The sequence below is a fragment of the Heterocephalus glaber genome, unplaced genomic scaffold (assembly GCF_053883595.1).
Source record: "Heterocephalus glaber isolate CG9 unplaced genomic scaffold, H.glaber_assembly_v1.0 deba00001481, whole genome shotgun sequence".
Lineage (NCBI taxonomy): Eukaryota > Metazoa > Chordata > Mammalia > Rodentia > Bathyergidae > Heterocephalus > Heterocephalus glaber.
Window position 1 is genome coordinate 36595740 of NW_028258317.1, and position 19854 is coordinate 36615593.

At 39.4% G+C, this 19854-nt stretch overlaps 1 protein-coding gene across 5 annotated transcripts in view; it reads left to right on the forward strand.

Annotated features, from left to right (window-relative positions):
* Positions 1-3425: 3425 nt before the first annotated feature.
* Positions 3426-19854, forward strand: part of Psip1 (PC4 and SRSF1 interacting protein 1) — a 46151-nt gene continuing 29722 nt past the window's right edge. For all 5 annotated transcript variants that reach the window (XM_087183896.1, XM_087183898.1, XM_087183901.1 and 2 more), the window contains exons 1-3: positions 3426-3558; positions 4104-4339; positions 7993-8069. In XM_087183896.1, the coding sequence (XP_087040022.1) occupies positions 4268-4339; positions 7993-8069 (149 nt within the window). In that variant the 5' untranslated portion in view covers positions 3426-3558; positions 4104-4267. The remainder of the gene's footprint in view (positions 3559-4103; positions 4340-7992; positions 8070-19854) is intronic.

A 19854-nucleotide genomic window follows, 5' to 3' on the forward strand; every position in this document is an offset into this window, starting at 1 on the left:
CTGGGGAATAGGGTAGGGTATAGGGAAATTATTAGGATATTTGAAGTTGGAATAGGAGTACTGGGCTGGGGATTTAGCTCAGTGGCACTGCGCCTGCATGGCAAGCGCAAGGTCCTGAGTTCAATCTCTGGTATGGGAAAAAAAAAATTGGAATAAGAGTACTGAGCTGGAGCATGCCTATCGTCCCAGCACTGGGGAAGCTGAGGCTGGAGGATTGTCACGAGTTTGAGGCCAGCCTGGGTTACACAGTGAGTTCAAGGACACCCTGAGCTACATAGTGAAACAGTCTCAGGAAAAAAAAAAAAAAAGTACATGGCAGCTTTTACTTCCAGAATCTTTTTCTAATTTAAAGCCATCCAGCCTTCCGCCTTGCTGCCTCCCTGCCCCACCTCGAGGCTGTGTGGGGTCACAAGAAGCCATGCCTGTGAGAACCCAACGAGGTGGAAGGCTGCCTTGGCCACTCGCCTGCGCACGTAATCCTGGGCAGCTTGCTTAACTTCTGTGAGCCTGTTTGCACTTCTGTATAGTAGGGACAGTAACACTGATGACATGAGAATGTATGGGTCAAGCTCCTGCCTCCACACGTTTAGGTGGCCTGGTTCTCCGGATCGCCTGATTTGGAAATTGTACATTTTTTCCCCATTGGGGAAGGGTGTACTGTACCAAGCATGGCTGGGGGAGCACAATTCTTCAAGTGACAGGATGCTCCCTCTGCCTCCCCACCTCCTCTCCTCTCCTCTGCCCCTGCCCCTCGGACTCAGGGTCACAACTGCTGCACCCAGAGATGCTGGGCTTTTGTTCTCTTGCGGCTTAAACTACCTTCCGATTTCCTTGATTTATTGTTTATTGTCTACAGATTGTCACGAGTTGAAATTGCCAAAATTTATAGACAGCAAGTGCTAAGCACCATATTTAGTTCAACACTAACACATCAATTATCAATAATTGATTTTAACATACCAGTATCTATTTTTCATTTCCTGAGAACTCCCTCGTAATAGGCACCCCCTTTTTTTACTTGTTGCTATGGTAATTTAGTACTAATAAAGTTATCTTTAAATATTAGTTATAATTTATCTATCACATGCCTGTCTTCCCCACAAGATCTTAGGCTCTGACAGTCCACATAGTAGCACTCCTAGAGCAGTTTCTCAAACTTGTAATGTGGGGATCTTGTTAAACCACAGATTATGATTCAGTAGCTCTGAGGAGGGACTGAGCTTCTAACAAACAGCAAGGAGGCTGCTGGGCCCCGACCACACTTGGAATTGCAATTAAAGGGTTTAAAACAAAGGAGGTACACAAAAAACGACATAGGATGATGCCTTGGTTTCTAACATTCAGTATATTCGAAGTTTCTTCAACATATCTTTTTGCCCCTTTTCTTGTGAATGATTATTTTTAAATTTTTTTCTTGCTATGTAGTCCATGCTGGCCTTGAACTAAGTTTGTTTTTTTTTTTTTGGTACCAGGGATCGAACTCGGGTCCTTGTGCTTGCACAACAGGTGGCAAAACCAAGGCCTTGAACTAAGCAGCTCACGATGGCTTTGAACTCACAGCAATCCCACTGCATCAGCCGCTCAAGTGCTGGGATTATAGGAGCGCTCACCTCACCTGGCTTTTCACACATGATTTGGGACCAACACGTGACAATTATTCTTCTGTGTAATTTGTTACACTTTTCCTTACCTTCTTCATAGCCATCAGTCTCACATAAATGGGTCACTTAGTGAGTACTACAGTTTCTCCAGCTATTATTCTCTACCTTGAAACAGCAAGAATAACTTTTTTTTTGGTACCGGGGATTGAATTCAGGACTTTGAGCCTGCAAGGCAGGCAGCAGCACCACTGAGCTAAATCCCTGGCCAAGAATAACTTTTTAAAGGATCATTTTTACCCCTTTCTTGTCCTGCAGCCTGTGGTAGCTCCCTGGTATACAACATATGGACTTTAATTTCAAGATGAGAAACTTGAAGACACTGCCCAACATCTCCCTCTCCCTTGCCAGTCAGTTTCTCTCTTTGCTCCACAAGGAACCCCCTGCCTAATGCTGAGCTATGATTTAGTTTCTTGAGACTCCTTGCAGGCCATTTTACATTGGAAATGTCCTCTTTCATTCTTTTGTAAAGGCATATTGTTTTTCTTTCAAAAAAAAAAAAACTTTCAATTTTTGCCTACTCAGTTTTTCATTTATTCCCATGTTGGAGCTCTTTGCCTAAAGCTATACATACGTTTTTTAAAAAACTATTTTCAGCCTGTTTTAATAGGCAATGTCTGTCCTTGTTCATAGCTGTATGCCTGATACTCGGGGCTTGACACACAGCAGATACTTTCTTGGGAGTTCAATGAGGGATGAAACAAAACGTAAGATTAATTCTTATTAATGCTCAAAATGTCTTCTTATTTACTACATATTTATTGGGAATCTGGGTGAATGTAAATGGATAAATAAAATCAGACTGGTGAGGTAGCTTTAATTAAAGTATTAATTAACATCAGAAGGCTGGGCATAATGCCAATATATTAAACAATCCATTGGCTAAAGAAGCAAAAATAAAATAATCTTTAAAGTTCCTTGAAAAATACTTGGAGTTTTGGTAACATTTCTCCACTCTACCACCTACTATTTTAGTAGGGAAATGAAATTTAGATGCAGCTAAAATTGAGTTCGGGCCCAAACCCACATCCTATCTAACAGGCTTAGGTTTTCCTGTCATTGTTTTCTACCCTTCACATTTTGATTTCATTAGGACTGCATTTTTCTTAACAGTTCTTGGTGCTTAAATATGAAAGAAATAGGGCTTTCTCGTATTACAATCTCAAGGAAAAGGGGTTTGAAAGGCCCATTCAGCTAAGTGCAAGAGGCCTACAAGCTGCAGTGCTTCACGATCCAATTTTATCTATGGTTTTTTTGTATAGCTTTTTTTTTTTTTTTTGGATGATGCAAATCGTGCTAGAACAGCTTTAAATCCTCTCTATCCTGGGAAACGAGGAGAGCACACACAGCTTAGACCGCGGGTTTCTCTAACGAGCAGCCCAAGGCTACAGGCCTCGATGCCCGCCCCCAAAGCCGATCCACAACAATCGCTTCCTCTTTCCCCGCCTTTTACATACAGTACACATACAAATACACACGCAAGGCCGCCAGCCGGGGCGGGCCGGGCTGGACCACTCCTCCAACCGCAGGGGGAGCCGCCAACAGCTCGGGTCCTGTCTCTGGCTCCTTCGTTCCTTCACGTCCGTGTCTCTCTCCATCTGCATGCCGCTGTTAGTCCAAAGGGAACCCGTGGGTCTAGCGTCTTCGGAATCTCCGCTTTGGAGCCACTCAGGCTCCGGGGCTGCAGCCGCGTCCCCCACATCGGGGAGCAGATGGTTGCACCCCAGCGCAAGCGGGCGCCGAGCGGGAGCCGCGCGGGAGCGGCGTAGGGACGGCGACAGCGGCGGCTGTGTTAGGAGCCGTTGAGACTCCTCTGCGGCAGCTGGTGGCGCAGGTGGCCGGCGTGGACGCGCAGAGCGGCAGGCCCGCCACCGCAGCCCCGGCGCTCGCGGCCCGGCAGGTGAGCGGCGGCGGCGCTCCGCCCCCGGGCCTGGCTGCCTGTGCGGGAAAGGGCTGCGGGGCGCGGGCTACGGCCGGGAGCGGCAGGGCGGAGGGCGTGTGCGTGAGGGAATCTGCATGTGGACCCCTTCTCTCTCTGCTCTGCCTCCCTTCCCTGGGTTTGCGCCTCGTGGAGAAAGCTTCGGGAAGGATGGTGGAAGCAGGGGCAATTCGGGGTTGGGCAGCATCCTCGCCTCAGGTGGTGGTGTCTACGGGTGGCTGTGGAGACGCCCGCGCGGGGAGGGGCGGGAGGCGGCCTCCTCCCCACCCCCACCCCTCCCCTCCCCTGCCCTCCTCCGCCCTTCTCTGCCCTCCTCTGCCCTCCTTCTCCCTCCTCCTGCCCTCCTCCTTCTCCCCTCCCCCTGTCCTCCCCCTCCCCTTACGTTTCTCCTCCCTTACCTTGCCCTCCCTTACCCTCCCCCCACCCTCGCGGCCGCCCCTCCCCCTCCCCGCCCCCTCCCCTCCCTCGGGTCCCTTCGCCTTAACCGCCCCCCTGCCGTCTCGCAGGCGACGGGACACCCTGAGACGTCCTCCCTGCCGCGGCGCCCTCCAGCCCGAGGCGTCCTCCCCGCTCGCGGCCTGGGAGCCCGAGCTCCTCCGCGCCTTGTATCCCCTCGCCGCGCGCCGTCGCACCACTCCTGGGCTCGGGACCCCAGCCTCGCCCCCGAAACATGACTCGCGATTTCAAACCTGGAGACCTCATCTTCGCCAAGATGAAAGGTTACCCTCATTGGCCAGCTCGAGTAAGTGATTTGTAGCTTTTGCCCTCGGCGGTGGTGCCTTCATTCTCAGAGGGCCTCCTTCAGACCATTTCTTGTGCTTTTTTTTGGTGGTCTTTCTCTCCCTGGATTACCTTTAGTATAATTTGTAATCTGATTTTTCATTTTAGGTTTTGTCTACTAATCTCCCATGCAGTTGTAAAAATGCAAGTTTTTCTACTATCTTTGAATTTCCTTATGACTTAGTTTTTGACAGTCTGACAGGAGTTCTTCATCGAAAGTACTTAGACGACATGCCAGTTAATATTCCATTGTGAGTGAAATAATCCAGTACAAATTTTATGTTTAAAAATTAGTGAAACATTGACATTTCAGAGAGAAAGTATATGTGATTAAATTGGGTTTATAGGGTTTTAAAAAATACATGTGATGCTCAATTGATGAGACCTAGGTTTGTCTAATAAAAGAGATTTAGGACCGGCTACTCTTCAAAAATATCCAGTAAGAGTAGCAAGAAAGGTCCAGAAAATTTATTGCCACGTTTTTACTCATGACCTTGAAGAAGTTGTTTTACCTTTTTGTTTCCCATAGGCAAAAGGATGAATGGACCAGATCCTGGGTTTCACATCTAGAGATAGCAGAGATCAGTGAGGACCCAGGGTATTTTAAGACATTTAGGAGTTGAGACTGTAAATACCTGAGCTCTGTTTTCAGAGAGGAGGTTTTGTTAGTTTATGGGGGGGACATAGGTTCTAAGACCATGATAGATAGGACCTAAAGAATGTTGAGATCGTTTAGATAAGGTAAGCTCAAGATCCTTGAGTAACTCTGTGATCTAAAGGTGTAATTTCTAAAAGCCTCTTGTTTCTAATTTATTCTCCTTACAAAAGAAACTGCTTAAAAATAAATTCTGTAGTTGTAGTTAATGTCAGCTGGGAAGAAGAATGGCGGAAATATCTATTAGATAACAGAATCACTGGACTGAGGAGCTGAGAGTGCTCGCGAGTATAAAATGATAACTTGACTGAGTTTGATCCCTGGTACCAAAAAAAAAAAAGATTACTTGATATCTTTCTCCCATCCAGTGCTACTCCAGTTTTCATATTTGCTTCCAAAGCTTGCTTTTCCCTAGTTTATCATGCCTACTTTTTCAGGGGAGTCTGTCTTGAACATCCTACTCATAACCCTCATGTCAATATTTGGTATTCTAACCTTTTTTTTTTTAACCTTTTTTTTTTTTTTTTTTTAGGAAAATCTTAACTCTTTCTTTGTATATGCTCTGTCTTCCAAATACATTATGAACTTCTTGAAGGCAATGCCCTTAAACTGGATATTTTTTATATCTCTATAGTCCTTGTTATATAATCATGTAGTTATAAAACAGTTTTTCATATTTAAAAAAAAGTGTTAGAGACCTGGGCAGGTTTAAAGTCTAAGAGAATTTTTCTTGAGACTTTCTTATTTTGAGGTGTCATAAAATCTGAGGTTATCTGATAAATCTATATTCAGATTTCCATGCTACAGTGTAATTAGGAGCCAAATGGAAGTGCTTAGAAAATTTTCTACCCCCACACTGTCCTCCCTAATCTTATGTTAGGTGACTAAGAGTGTTATCAAAAGTAAAAATAAAGCAGCCTTAGGAGGCCAGAGTATTTTCTTTAACAATTTCTGCTGTTAACGAGTTCATTTGGATTGGAGTGGGTCCTTTTTATCATTTTCCTTTTCTCTCATTTTTTTCTTAGAAGCAGCTGAATTTGGTTTTAACATCTTGTGTCTAAGAATTACATATTTTTTCCTGACTTCTTTTTGTTTTAAAACTTTGAATCTTTGCCATATAGTGTGCTGAGTGTTTTAAGGTCTCAGCTGCAGAGATGACACCTCTTATTCCAATTTTGGTTTTAACATTTTTTGTCTTCATTTCCCAAAGTTGATTAAATTTTTTTTAATACTATCTTGCTGTGTAGTTTAGGCTGGTCTTGAACTCACCATGTGTCCCAGGCTGGCCATGAACTCATGGTTATCCTCCTGCCTCAGCCTTCTGAGTACAAGCGTGCACCACCACACCGAGTCCCAATTTGATTAATTTTTAAGTCTTTTTTTGTGTGTGTGTGTGTACCGGGGATCAAATTCGGGTCCTTGCACTTGTGCAGCAGGTAGCGAAACCACTGAGCTAAATCCCTGGCCCCTAATTTTTAAGTCTTGTACATTTTTGTGGTCCTTTACTAGTAATAATCTTTTTTTAAAAAATCAACCTTTTAAAATGTTGCCTGTTTATTAAACTTTATAGATGATAAGCATTTGAACAAACTCTAAAAGCTGATTGGTAGCAGAAGTAAACATATGAACCAGGTTGACAGAAAATATCCTTTTTTTTTTTGGTACCAGGGAATGAACTTGGGACCTTGCGCTTGTGAGGCAGGTGGTGGAACCACTGAGCTAAATCCCCGGCACAGTATCCCTTATTTTAAAGACTAAAGAGGCTTTTGCAATTCTTGGGGCCTTCCCACGAAGTTGAAATGAAAAGTATAATTTTCATTATATAGGTGGAGAAATTAAGTTCCCTAGAGCTGTTGGGTGGTGATGCTTTTAGTGAAACCTTCTAAGTGTCCCTACAGATGACCAGTCTTTATAGTCATCCTTACAGTGTTTTTTTTTCTATGCCATAATGCTTATAGGGCATAGTAGATCCTCTGCTGGTCAGCTCCATTAACAAAGTCAACCAATTTTTGAGTTAAAATGGTTTTTGAAATTGTGAAATTAGAGGTAGAAATGATAGGTCTGGCTAGATACTGCTATTGCTTGATAGCTTGAACAAGGGAGATAAGAGAAAGTAACAAATATACTAATAAAAGTATTAGATGTAATACACCTATAATCGGGAGGCTGAGGCAGGAGGCTCCCTGAGAGTTCAAGGCCAGCCTGGGCTATGTAGTAAGTTTAAGGCCATGTGAATGAACTACCTGGCAAGACCCTGTCTTGGTGCCCCCCCCCCCCCCAAGGATTGGAAGAAAATTGTGAAAGAAGTAAGTGACCACATGTGGTTTAACCACATAGGTAAAGGATCTTTTTTTTTCCTCTTCAGTACAGGGAATCGAACTCGGCCTTGTGCTTACCAGTCAGGTGCAGTGCCACTGAGCTAAATCCCCAGCTCAAGAATCTTTTTATAGTATGTGTTTTAAACTCTGGGAAATATGCTTTGAACTTTTAGTAATACCTGCTTTTACATTACTGTATTTAAGTAGCCATCTTGCAGAAATAATCATTTAGGACCATGGAACAGATTCAGACCTGTGTGTAAGGGCAAACATATTTAAGAATTCAGAAATGGGGGATTGTTAGGAAGTTGATTGTGGTACAGATGCTATATATTGTACTGTTGCTAGGATCTGGGATAACAAAATGTAATACAACATTTCCACAGGGAAAGAACAGTAGAAACATTGGATAAAAGAAGAAATGAAATTAGCCTTAGTGATAGTCCAGGTTTTGTCACCAGATGAATTTTGGAAAAAAAATCTTGTTTATGTAGAATTTGGGTTTTAAAATAGAGAATATGGGATTATGGTCCTATAAAATGGGTGTTTTACATGTGATCCCTTTGGATGTCTTGTTCTCAATTTATTCATGTGTGTTGAGGTGTGTATGGTTTAAATTTGTTACTATCTGATCTTTTTTAGGTAGATGAAGTTCCTGATGGGGCTGTAAAGCCGCCCACAAACAAACTGCCCATCTTCTTTTTTGGGACTCATGAGACGTAAGTCCTGTTATTGTAGAGACAAATGAGAGCTTATTTCATCTTTGAACTTTGAAATAGTCTTCGACTTTCTTTTTTTGGCACTTCTGGGGGAGGAGTCTCTTCTTTTTAAGGTGCAGATTAAAGACACTTTAGATTTAATTTTTACCAGAATAAATTGTTTCCTTAATCATAAAAGTAAGTTATCCTCTCGGCAATCACAGAAATGAATGTTAGGTGAAGGGATGAAGGGGAAGTTGTAAGAAGGCGTTCAGTAGTCTCACGTAGTGAAATTACTAGCTTAGTGCTGCCTGGCCCCTGTGTTAGGCTTTTAGGCTTGATGAGGGTAGCCCTGCATACTGGAAGAGGACAGCTGGACAGTTCTCACCGTGCTTCTGCGGTCACCAGAGCCACTATGTTCTTCAGTTCTGCTGCCCCCGGTGGATGTGTGGGCAGAGAACTGATTTGGTGAAGTCAGTACATTTTTCAAAAATTGTAGCTGAAAGTTGAACTGTTAATTCTAGGTACATGGGATTATTCCAGGGGATGTCTCGTTACTTCCCAAAGATTTTTGTTTTTTATATACACATAACTTTAATAGCCTTATAAGTGCTACATAATCTAGGTGATTTGGGATTTACACTAATTTTTTTTTTCAGGTACTGGAGTTTAAACCCAGGGGCTTGCTGCACATGCAAGTCAAGTGCTCTACCATATTCCCTGTAACAAAATATATTTGCAGTGTGTGGTGGCAGGTCTATCAACATGAGTATCACAAAGAGCTTCAGTTAAAAAGGAAATTCTTAGGCCCCTTCAGACCCCATTCTGTGAGATACAGGGCCTATCTGTTCTACCAAGTCTTTTAGATAATTCTGATGTGTGCAAAGGTTAGAAATACTTAGGTTAAAGTGAGCATTCTTTAGAATTTTTCACTTTTATAATTTCAAAATACAATTTCTTTCCCTAAGCTAGCAGTGCTTTATTTATCCTTTCTATGTTACTTGCAATAAATTTTTCCAGCAGTCAAGTTTTAAGTATTAGTTAATTCTTAGGTATACTAACTGTGTTTATGTGCTGGTTCTCTTAAACCTAAGATACTCAAAACTGATGTCTTAGTAAGTTCTGATGTGGACTTAATTTTTTTTTTTTTTTTTTGGTACCAGGGATCAAACTCAGGTCCTTGCGCTTGCATAGCAGGCGGCGAAACCACTGAGCTAAATCCCCAGCCCTGGACTTAATTTTTAATGAAGCCAAAAGTCTTCATATTATCCTTGATTCCATATTACAGTTTTGCCTTTTCCTTCTACATTTAATTAGTCAGCAGGTCTTACTCTTTCTTTACAATGCATTCTGATCTTCCCACTCTTCTCCTGCTCCTCTATTAGAACGCAAGTCCATGCCATAATTACTCCTGTAATTAGTGCCCTTATCCTGTCTTGGTCTCAATTTCCATTGTGTATAATCAAAGTGATTTTTATATCCCAAACAGATTATGTCACTTCCCTGGCTAAAATCCTCAGTGACTTCTGTTGACATGACCAGTGAATAAAAACTATACAAATGGTGTTTATAAGACTGTTTGAACTAGCCTAGCTTACCTATGTTATCACATTTTTTCACTACTTTTTTGTTTTATAAATACACCTGATCTTGCCTCAAGTGCTTCTTGCTCGTTTCTCCTTTTCTGGAATGGTTATGTTGTCAGGTATTTGAAGTCACTTAGATTTTAGATCAACTTTTTTTTCATGTTTATTTTCTCTGTTGCAATGATGACGGGAAAAGTGTTTTTCCACAGTTGAAGAGCTAGGACAACAGAGATTTTGTCTATCCTATCATCACTTAAAGTTTCTGGCACATATCTGTTAAATAAATATTTGATGATTGTAAGCTCTGTATACTACAGTCATTTGTTGGTTATGAATTTGCTGTGTGTTAACTAATACTTATATAATGCTTAATGCAAATAGATCAGAAGTCTAACTGCTTTTTGCCTGTAATATGACCTTGGGCAAGTTACTATAACTTTTCTTCCTAATTGGTAAAATGAGATTAATCTTCAAAATTTTGAGGTGCAAAGAAGATATTACATGAAAAATGTTTAGTGCTTGGCATGTGTTAAACTAAATAAATGTATCAGCAATTAAAAACTACAACTTTGACAAGCTTTTATTTCATTTTAGGACCAATATTTGCAGGTTATAAACTAATGTTAACATTGCATATTTTTCTAAGACTCCTACTTGTCATTAAATTGAAATGCAGATAATTTGAGTTTTGTTAGCTAATTATCTTGGCTAATTGAGGGAATACTCTCACCTAGCTCTGTTTCTCTGAAGTTTGAAAAAATGAAGTAAAATAGTATTTTGTTGCTTTTGTCTCCTTATTACTCTTATTTATCTTAATATAAAGAAGTTGGGTTTTTAGGTTTAAGAACCTTAGAAATTTGTATGATAGCCTGTTACAAACCTGCCTAATGTATTTTTTAAGTGTCAAGGTAAATGGAGAGTTACTGGTGGTGGTGGTGGTAAGAAAGTACTACAGGAAGTCATAGGGTAGGATATTGTCTTCAACACCAGCTCCACTGTACAACTTCCACAGCTGCATGGGCTGGTATTGAGGTTTGCTTTTAGAACGTATAGAATATAGTATTATTTTGTTAGATGTTTCATAGAGTATGTTATAGTGTTTACTGCTTAACAGTAGGTAACTGGACCTGAGTGAGTTAATCGTCTGGGCTTCAGTTTTCTCATCTGTAGAATAAGGGTTTTGGTGATCCCTGTGTTTCCTTTCAGTACTGGAATTTACTGCTTGAATTAATTTTTTTTGACCCAAAGTCTTGCTGTGTAGCCCAGGCTGGCCTTGAACTTGGTGATCCTACTGCCTCAGCCTCTGGAGTGCTGGGATTATATGGCTGTGCCACCATTCCTGGCAATGTATATCTATTCTTTGTTGAAATTTTTAAAAGACAGTATGAGAGAGCTGTACATAACAACAACACGTAATCCCCCCCCCCCCTTTTTTTTTTTTTTGGTACCAGGGATCGAACTCAGGAACCTTGCACTTTCCAGGCAGGCGATGGAATCACTGAGCTAAATCCCTGGTCCTTTTAGTCCTATTTTTATAAAACAGTCCCTAAGCCTCTTTAACATTTTGATGTATTTTCTTTGGGCTTGCTTTTATGTATATATATATATATATATATATATGTATATATATTTTTTAATTTAATTTTATTTTTTTGCTGTTATGTGACATTAAATCCTGCATTTATTTTGCATGTGAAGCATTTTTGTATGGCATTTTAAAGTAGAATGTTTTGGAAAGCAAGTCAGCCACAGCAGCAGAAGGTGCCCTGTGGGAACTCGCAGTGCTGTCTCATAGCTGATCTGGGCCCTCAACCAAACCTGTGGGGTTGCATCCCCAGGGCAGATTCTCTTTTGATTGATCACCTTTGTTTTGGAGTCTAATTAGGCACTCAGCAGTCTTGAGCATATCCTTTTACCCAGCTTTTCTTAGAACTGATTATGAAGATATGTGCAAAGATTGAGCAGTGTGTTTATTATAGCAGCATTATTTTAAATAAAAATTTTTGAAATTAAAAATCATCCAACAAGAAACTAATTTTTTAAAAAAATTTATTTATTTATTTATTTTTTTTGGTACTGGGGATTGAACTCGGGTCCTTGCACTTGCGAGGCAGGCGGTGGAACCACTGAGCTAAATCCCTGGCCCTAAGAAACTAATTTTGATGTAGCCATTTTGTGGAATATGTATTAAGTAATTGTAAACATGGAAAGATGCTCATTTTAACTATGTATAATGAGTATTGAAATTACATATTTTTATATGTAAAAAGGTGGCTGTAATTGATAAAATTATGGTCATTTTTGTTTTATAGGAATTTCTTTTTTTAAAATTTTAATTTTTCGGGCTGGGGATTTAGCTCAGTGGTTCCACCACCTGCCTCACAAGCACAAGGTACCAAAAAATGGGCCTCAAACTCAGGACCTTGTGCTTGCAAGGCAGGTGGCAGAACCACTGAGCTAAATGCCCAGCCCCAAAAATTAAAATTTTAAGTCTTACTGAAATACAATTTCCAATACAATTTAGCCACTTATAAAAGTATGTAAGTCAACAGCTTTTAGTATATCCAGAGAATAGGGAGGAGGCATTTAAAATACTTGTCATCACCCCAAAGAAGCCTGATACCTATTAGCACTTTTCATTTCTTCCCAGTCCTCCACCCTGCCTTGGCCTCCAGGCAGCCATGAAACTAATCTCCTGTTCTGGACAATTCTTATAAATAGAAGCATACAACACACAGTCTTTCAGTGACTAGTTCTTTCAGCATGTTTTCAAGGTTCATCCATGTTGTAGCATGTCATAATGCTTCTATTCCTTTTTATTGCCAAATATTCCAAAGTATTATTAATATTACGTTGTATTCATTCATCACTTGACAAATATTTTAGTGTTTCTACTTTTTGTTGTTTTTGGCCTTCACACTGAATCTTATTCCCAGTCCTTTCAAAAAGAATTTTGAGATAGAGTCTCGCTGAGTTGCCGAGCTTGAACTCCTCCTCCTGCCACAGTCTCCTACAGTACTGAGATTATAGACGTGCCAATGTGCCAGTGTGCCTGGCTATGTATTTCTACTTTTGATTTTTAGAAATAATGCTGCTATGAACATTTGTGTACTAGTTTGGTCTTTTTTGTTTCGTTTCCATGCTGTGGGTTGAATCTACGGCCTTATATATGCTAGGCAAGTACTCTGCCACTGGGCTCTACCCTTACCCCTTGTGTACAAGTTTTTGTGTGGACATATGTTTTCCTTTCTTAGGAGTGGAATTCCTGGGTCAAATGCTAACTTTGTATTTCTTTAGGGTGGGGTTCTTTTTTATGAGAAACTGCCAGATTGTTTCCAAATCTGTTGTACCCTTTTACATACCTCTCAGCAGTGTGTGTGGGTTTAATTTCTGCATTTTTTTTTATTATAGGAACCCTAATGTGGTGAAGTGGTGTCCTGTGGTGGTTTTGATTTATTTTTCCCTGACTAGCTATTGTTGTTGAGCATTTTTTCATGTGTGAAAGAACTCATTTGAAGAACATAATATATTTTTTGGTATATTAAGATGTGAATTTATGTATGACTTACAGGAATATAATGAGTAGTAAAATAATAGAAGATGAAACCTAGTCTGAATCTGATAGGAGGAGCAACTGCAAATTTTTGTATGTATGTGTGGTACTGGAGCTTAAACCCAAGGCATTCACACTGAGCTACATCCCTTGGCCCCTTTTTAATTTTTGTTTTGAAACAGGCTCTTACCAAGTTGCCCAGGTTGCCTCAGCCCCCGCAGAGCATTAAGCATGTGTCACCAGGCCAGACTGCTGAATCAGTTTCCAGGTTTTCATCAACCGAATGTGGTGATACACACTAGGCGCTCTGAAAAGTTGAGGCAGGAGGATGGTAAGTTTGAGTCCAGCTTGGGCAACATAGTGAGACCCTGTCTCAAAAAGTAAAGAGTGCTGAGGATGTAGCTCAGTGAGAAGGCTCAGGGTTTTACCCCCAGTCCCTCCCAAAAAGAAGTATAAAGATAAAAAATGTGTAAATAAGATGGTGTTAATAAGACCACGTATGAGTTGAGTGCATTCTGAGTGGGTAGAATTCTGACTTTCAGATTATGTTTATAGCCTAGCTGTGTCTTTTGGGGTCCAAACAAAACCAAGTAATGATATTATGCAGTCACAAAGAAAGAAGTAAGGGGGCTGGGGATTTAGCTCAGTGGTTTGGCCACTGGCTGTGCAAGTGCAAGGACCCGAGTTCAATCCCTGGTACCAAAAAAAAAAAAACAAAACAAAACCTCAAACAAAGAAAGTAGTAAGGAAAGTACTACTGTCTGATAAAAGAATTTAAAATCAAAGTATGAAGAAAGGGTACAGCAGTCCTTACTTAGCTTTCCACAGTTCTGGTATGCATGAATTTCAGTTACTGTGGTTCAGTTAACAACCATCTCCCAACAGCACGGTTAAAATTTCACTTAACAGCACAAGGACCCGAGTTCAATACCCAGTGCCAAAAAAAAAAAAAAAAAAAATTTCACTTATCTTGAAAATTAACGGTTAATTTTGTAAACTACAAAATTTGCTGCTAACTTTTCAATCCATAGATTATGATAAAAAATTAAGATGCATATCACTTTGAAAGTGTCATGGTGATTGGTCATCATGCATTTGTTTCTCAACATAATTAGATTGCAGGGTATGTAATTGGGCTTTGTTTCTAATGGTAGGTCCACGTGACATTTTAACAAAATAAACAGAAGGGGGAATTGACTAGCAAAGATGAAAGAATGACAGAGAAACAGCAATGCTAATAGTTAATTTGAATTGAATATAAATGCAGTAATAGAATAAATAACTGTTATGGCATATATCTAGATGTACCCCCAAAGCCTCCTGTGCTCAGAGGTGGGGCTTTTGGGAGGTGGCTGGATCATGGGTGTATGATAACTGGATCAGTCCACTGATTGGTTTAGCATAGTTGTGGGTGGTAGAATTTCCCAAGAGGAAAGCCCCACCGTGGGTGTGGGTGGCACCAACCAATAGGCTTGTAGCCTGGTTGGAATATAAAGGGACAGAAGGAAGGCTGCTATGCCTGCCGCCCTGCGTTGGAATCAACCAACTGTGGACTGAAACCTCTGCAAACTGTGGGCCAAAATAAACCTTTCTTCCTTGAACTTGTAGGTGTTGAGTATTTTTGTCCCAGTAGCAATTAAGTAAGACATAAACCTCACAGATGTAGATGTGTACATTTGGCAAGAAGCAAATGTCCAGCCAAACTTAGTGAAATAGTAAAACAAACTTATTCATATAAATGAGGAAAGTGGAAAGGATAGTGTCCCAGAGAAAATGACACCAACGAAAACAAAAGAATTTTTATAACATTTGAAACAAAAGATAAAATACAGGAAGTTGATCCACATTTAGGAATAATGACTATTCATTGAAGTATAGAAGTCCTAGGTTGTGAGAAACATTGTTCAGCTGGTTTGTAAGGTTTTTTTTTAAAGAAATAGCATACTCTAATCTCAGTATTCCTAATGTTTTAAGTTACAATGTACTAAGTATTTGTGTTACTGTTTCTTTACATGTTTATAATTGTCAGTTACAGTGTTTAGTTTTTTTTTTTTTTGGTACCGGGGATCGAACTCGTGTCCTTGCGCTTGCGCAGCAGGTGGTGAAACCACTGAGCTAAATCCCCGGCCCAAGTTTTGACAGCTTTTAAAGTGTCATGGGACAGGTGTCATTTTCCCCGTTGATTATGACGATTGCCTTGTGTGCTCATTTTCATGGTTTTTCAGTGTCATGCAAAGACGAGATAAAAATGATCCTTGTAAAAATACTTCTTTCATATCCTTATATATTTAAATATTGTAGTAAGGTTAGTGTTCTCTTCTGAATGGCTTAGGTTTAGAGTGAGTTAAAAACACCTCGCATTTGAGGTCTTCAAACATTTTTCTGTGAGCTTATCTCAGGTCTACTTCATGCAGTTCCTGGTGCCACCAAATGTGAGTGCTTTGGGAATTTGAACTCTTAAGTGAGAGTGCGGATTTCCTATCTACATTATTGGTTTAGGATCTAATCTTTTCAGTCTTGTTTTCTTTTCCCGAATTTTTGTCTCTTTTTTGTCTTGTTTGACCTTGATACTTTGCTATTTTTTGGCATTTCAGGAGGGAGAATATGTTGAATTGGTTTTGGGCAGGGAGTGAATAGTGGCTAATACAAAGCTGAATGCCTTGATCAAACATGATCATTTTGGCTTTACCTTGAAGTAAATCTTCATAACTAAATGAAGTTACTGGTGTGCTTTAACTCTGACATACTAATACATACTGTTTTGAAATTGGGTTAGTTAAAATACATGGATACTTTGAATATCCCTGAATTTCAGAATTTAATAACACTGATTTTGATATTCTTTGATTATATTTAGAGCTGTGTAAGTCTCCTTTATTGCAAATTTTATTTTAAGGTCCTATATAATATTCTAACTGGAGTGTTAACTATAATTGTTAGGTCACTACAGAATTTCATCAGATAAGAAATTTATGATATATATCTGGAATTTTTGGTTTTAGCATATTTTAGGTGTAGTATCAATTTAGTATTCCTAGTTGCTTTAGAAAATTCACATACACAAACTATCAGCAAAAAATACACATTGTGTATGTCTTTCTGAAAACTTACCTAGAAGAAAAATCTAAGGGGTCTTTCTTGACAGATGTATCTGATTACACAAAAACAGTTGTACATTTGTGGATTGTGTACTCACTAAAATTTACCTGTAACCTGGAAGTCATTAATTGTAGCATCTGTGAGGTCATTCATAGACATGCACAAAGTAGCAAAAAAATTGAGTTGTGATACAGACATTCTTATGAATGAGGGAATTCTTTGGCTTCTTGTTTTAGCTCTCATACTGTAAATAATTGTCCTTACTACAGTTTACTTGGTATGATGGGCTTTTGCATTTCTGCTTTTTCTTTGTTGTTTTACTTTTGTTTTTGTTTTTTGTTTTTTGAGACAGGGTCTTGCTATGTAGTTCAGTCTGGCCTTGAACTCACTGTGTAGCCCAGGGTGGCCTCGAATTTGTGGCAGTCTTCCTTCAGCTTTCTGGGATTACAGGTGTGTGCCACCACACCTGGCATTTTCCTTCTTAAACTATCCCTACACATAGTGCTAAAATGCAGTTAGGTTTCCTAAGAGTGAGAACACTATGATTTTACCTTGTAGAGAAAGTACATGTTGTATAAGCTGCAGGCAATGAGTTCAGTGTTAATGAACTACTAATACATATTTTAAAAGCATCTTTAAACTGAAACACACATAAAACAATATTATGTATTAACTGGATTATGAAAATGTTGTGTTGCATAGGACTATTGGTTTAGTATTCACTGTTCAATGACTTTTAATATTTTTAATAAATTAATTTTTTGGTAGTACTGGGCATTGATTGAACTCAGAGGTGTGCTACCACTGAGCTACATCCCTGTCCCTTGTTACTTTTTTTGAGCTAGGGTCTCACTAAATTGCCTGGATGTGAACTTTTAATCCTGATTCAAGAATTAGTCCTTAAACAAAGGGACTAAACATCTAGAATATATAAAGAACTTTTAAAAAATCAGGCCCTGCTCTCTCATATTTTAAAGACCCAATCTAAAAATGAGCCTCTGAAATGAATAGGCACCTCAGATAAAGAAGTACAAACAGCAAATACGCCTATGAAAAAATGCTCAACATCACTGGCCATTTGAGAAATGCAAATTTTTTTATATTAATTGGTACATTTTAGGTATATAATACATTTACATTTATCAGTGTTTGTACCTGAACATGATGTATTTTAGTTCTTATTTTTTTTCCCATTACGTATGCGCCCTTCACCCTCACCGGCCTTCCCTATTTACATAGGCTTCGTTTCCTTTTTTTTTCTTTTTTCTTTCTCATAATTTTTCCTTTCCTTTTTTCCCTTTCCCCTTCCCCTCCCGCCACCCCTCCACCTTTGGACCTTTTCCTATTTCAAATTATCAAGTATTCGTTTTAATCATTTTCATCCTTATTTACACTTTCAGTTTCTCACACTAGAGATACTATTCGGTATTTACACATGTGTGTCCTATTTATTTCACTTAAGAGTATGGCCTCAATATGCATCCATTTAGCTATAAATGACTCTAATTTCTCGTTCTTTATGGCTGAGTAGTACTCCATTTTATAAAAAAAACACATCTTCTTTATCCAGTTTCCGGTTGATGGGCACTTGGGCTGTTTCCAAACCTTAGCTGTTACAAATTGTGCCACTATAAACATGGGTGCACATATATTGCTGTGGTATGATTCTTTTAATTCTTTGGGGAAGATACCCAGTAGGGGAATAGCTGGGTCAAATGGGACCTGTAGTCCTAGTTCTTTGAGATATCTCCATACTGATTTCAACAGTGGTTGCACCAGTCTGCACTCCCACCAATGAGAAATGCAAATTAAAACAACATGGAGATTCTATCTCTCCAGAAAGAATGGCTGATCATCGAGAAATCACCCAACAACATATGCTAGTGAGGCTGTGGGGCAAAAGGAACCCTCTTCTATTGTTGGTGGGAGTATAAATTGGTGCAACCACTGTGGAAATCGGTGTGGAGAATCCTCTACTAAAACTAGAGGTTCCATTTGACCCAGCTTTTCCTCTTTTAGGTATCCTCCTGAAAGAGTTAAAAGGATCATACCACAGTGATACATGCATACCCATGTTTATAGCAGCATAATTTATAATAGCCAAATCTTAGAAACAGCCCATATGCCAATCAAAAGATGGATGTATTAAATAAAAGTGGTATTTACATACAATAGAGTACTATACCATAGAAAGGGTAATTTGAATTATTGTAGGAAAATGGATGCACCTCAAGACCATAATCTTTTTAAAAAACATTTTATTTTATCCCTTTTTCCCGTCAAGCCCCCTTCCCTCCCTATGTTACAGAAGCCTTGTTTCCATTTTTTCCATTTTCACTTTTTTCCTTGTCCCTCCCTTCCTTTCGAAACCATAATCTTAAGTGAAATTAATCAACACACAAATTTAAATAGCATGTTGTTTCACTTGTGTGAGAAACCCAAGGGGTAAATGAAGAGCATAATGGAGGATAGATAACTGGGAAGCAGGAAGAACATGTTCAAATGGGAAGAGGAACAAGGGAGGAGGGAGGGGAAGAGAAGGAAGGGAAAAGGAAAAAGAATGGAAGGGATAAAATGGAAACTGTATAAATGGGAAGGGGAAGAAGGGTTGAAGGGAGGGGAATGGGGAAGAAAGAACTGAGACGTTATGTACAGGCACAAATTCCCTATGCTGAATGTGATCAATATGTATGACAAATATGTACTAGTAAGAAAGTAGGGCCGGGGATTTAGCTCAGTGGTTTCGCCACCTGCTGTGCAGGCGCAGGGACCCAAGTTCGATCTCCAGTACCAAAAACAAAACAAACACAAAAAGAAAGTAAAATAAAAATTGAATGCAAGAAAAAAAGAATTTTCAATCCTGCCTCAACCTCCCAAGTGCTGGGATTACAGGCGTACGCTATCACACCTGGCTTCACAGGGACAAAACTGCCAGGAACAAATAATTGACCATATTTGAATGAATATAGTGGTTATCTCTCTCTTTCCCTAATTGAATAAACTAAAATTTATTTTATATTTAAAACTTGTATATATATTTAAATAATACAGCTGTTGGGAGTTTTGTGTAAGATACCAAAGTATGTTGAAATGAAATTATACGTGGAATGCAATTAAATGATTAGTGGTATTGTGTCAAACATTTTTTCTATTTTTTATTATACAATTAATTTTAATGCTTTAACCAAGTTTTTGTTGTTGTTGTTGTTGTTTTGTACCGGGGATCCAACTCGGGTCCTTGCGCTGGCAAGGCAGGTGACGGAACCACTGGGCTAAATCCCCGGCCCTAACCAAGTTTTTAATTAACACAATTATACATTTTTTTGGGATAGTGTGGTACTTTACACATATATGTTAAGTAAATCAAAGTAATTAGCATATATACCCATCATGTCTTTGGTAAGACCAGTTAAAATCTCTCCTAGCTATTTTGAAATGGACATTATTAACTATGTTTTAGCCACTTCATTAGTATTATATACATTCATATTTTTGTGCAATTTCTGTGATTTTTTTTTTTTTTTTTTTGGTACCCGGGATCAAACTCAGGATCTTGTGCTTTCAAGGC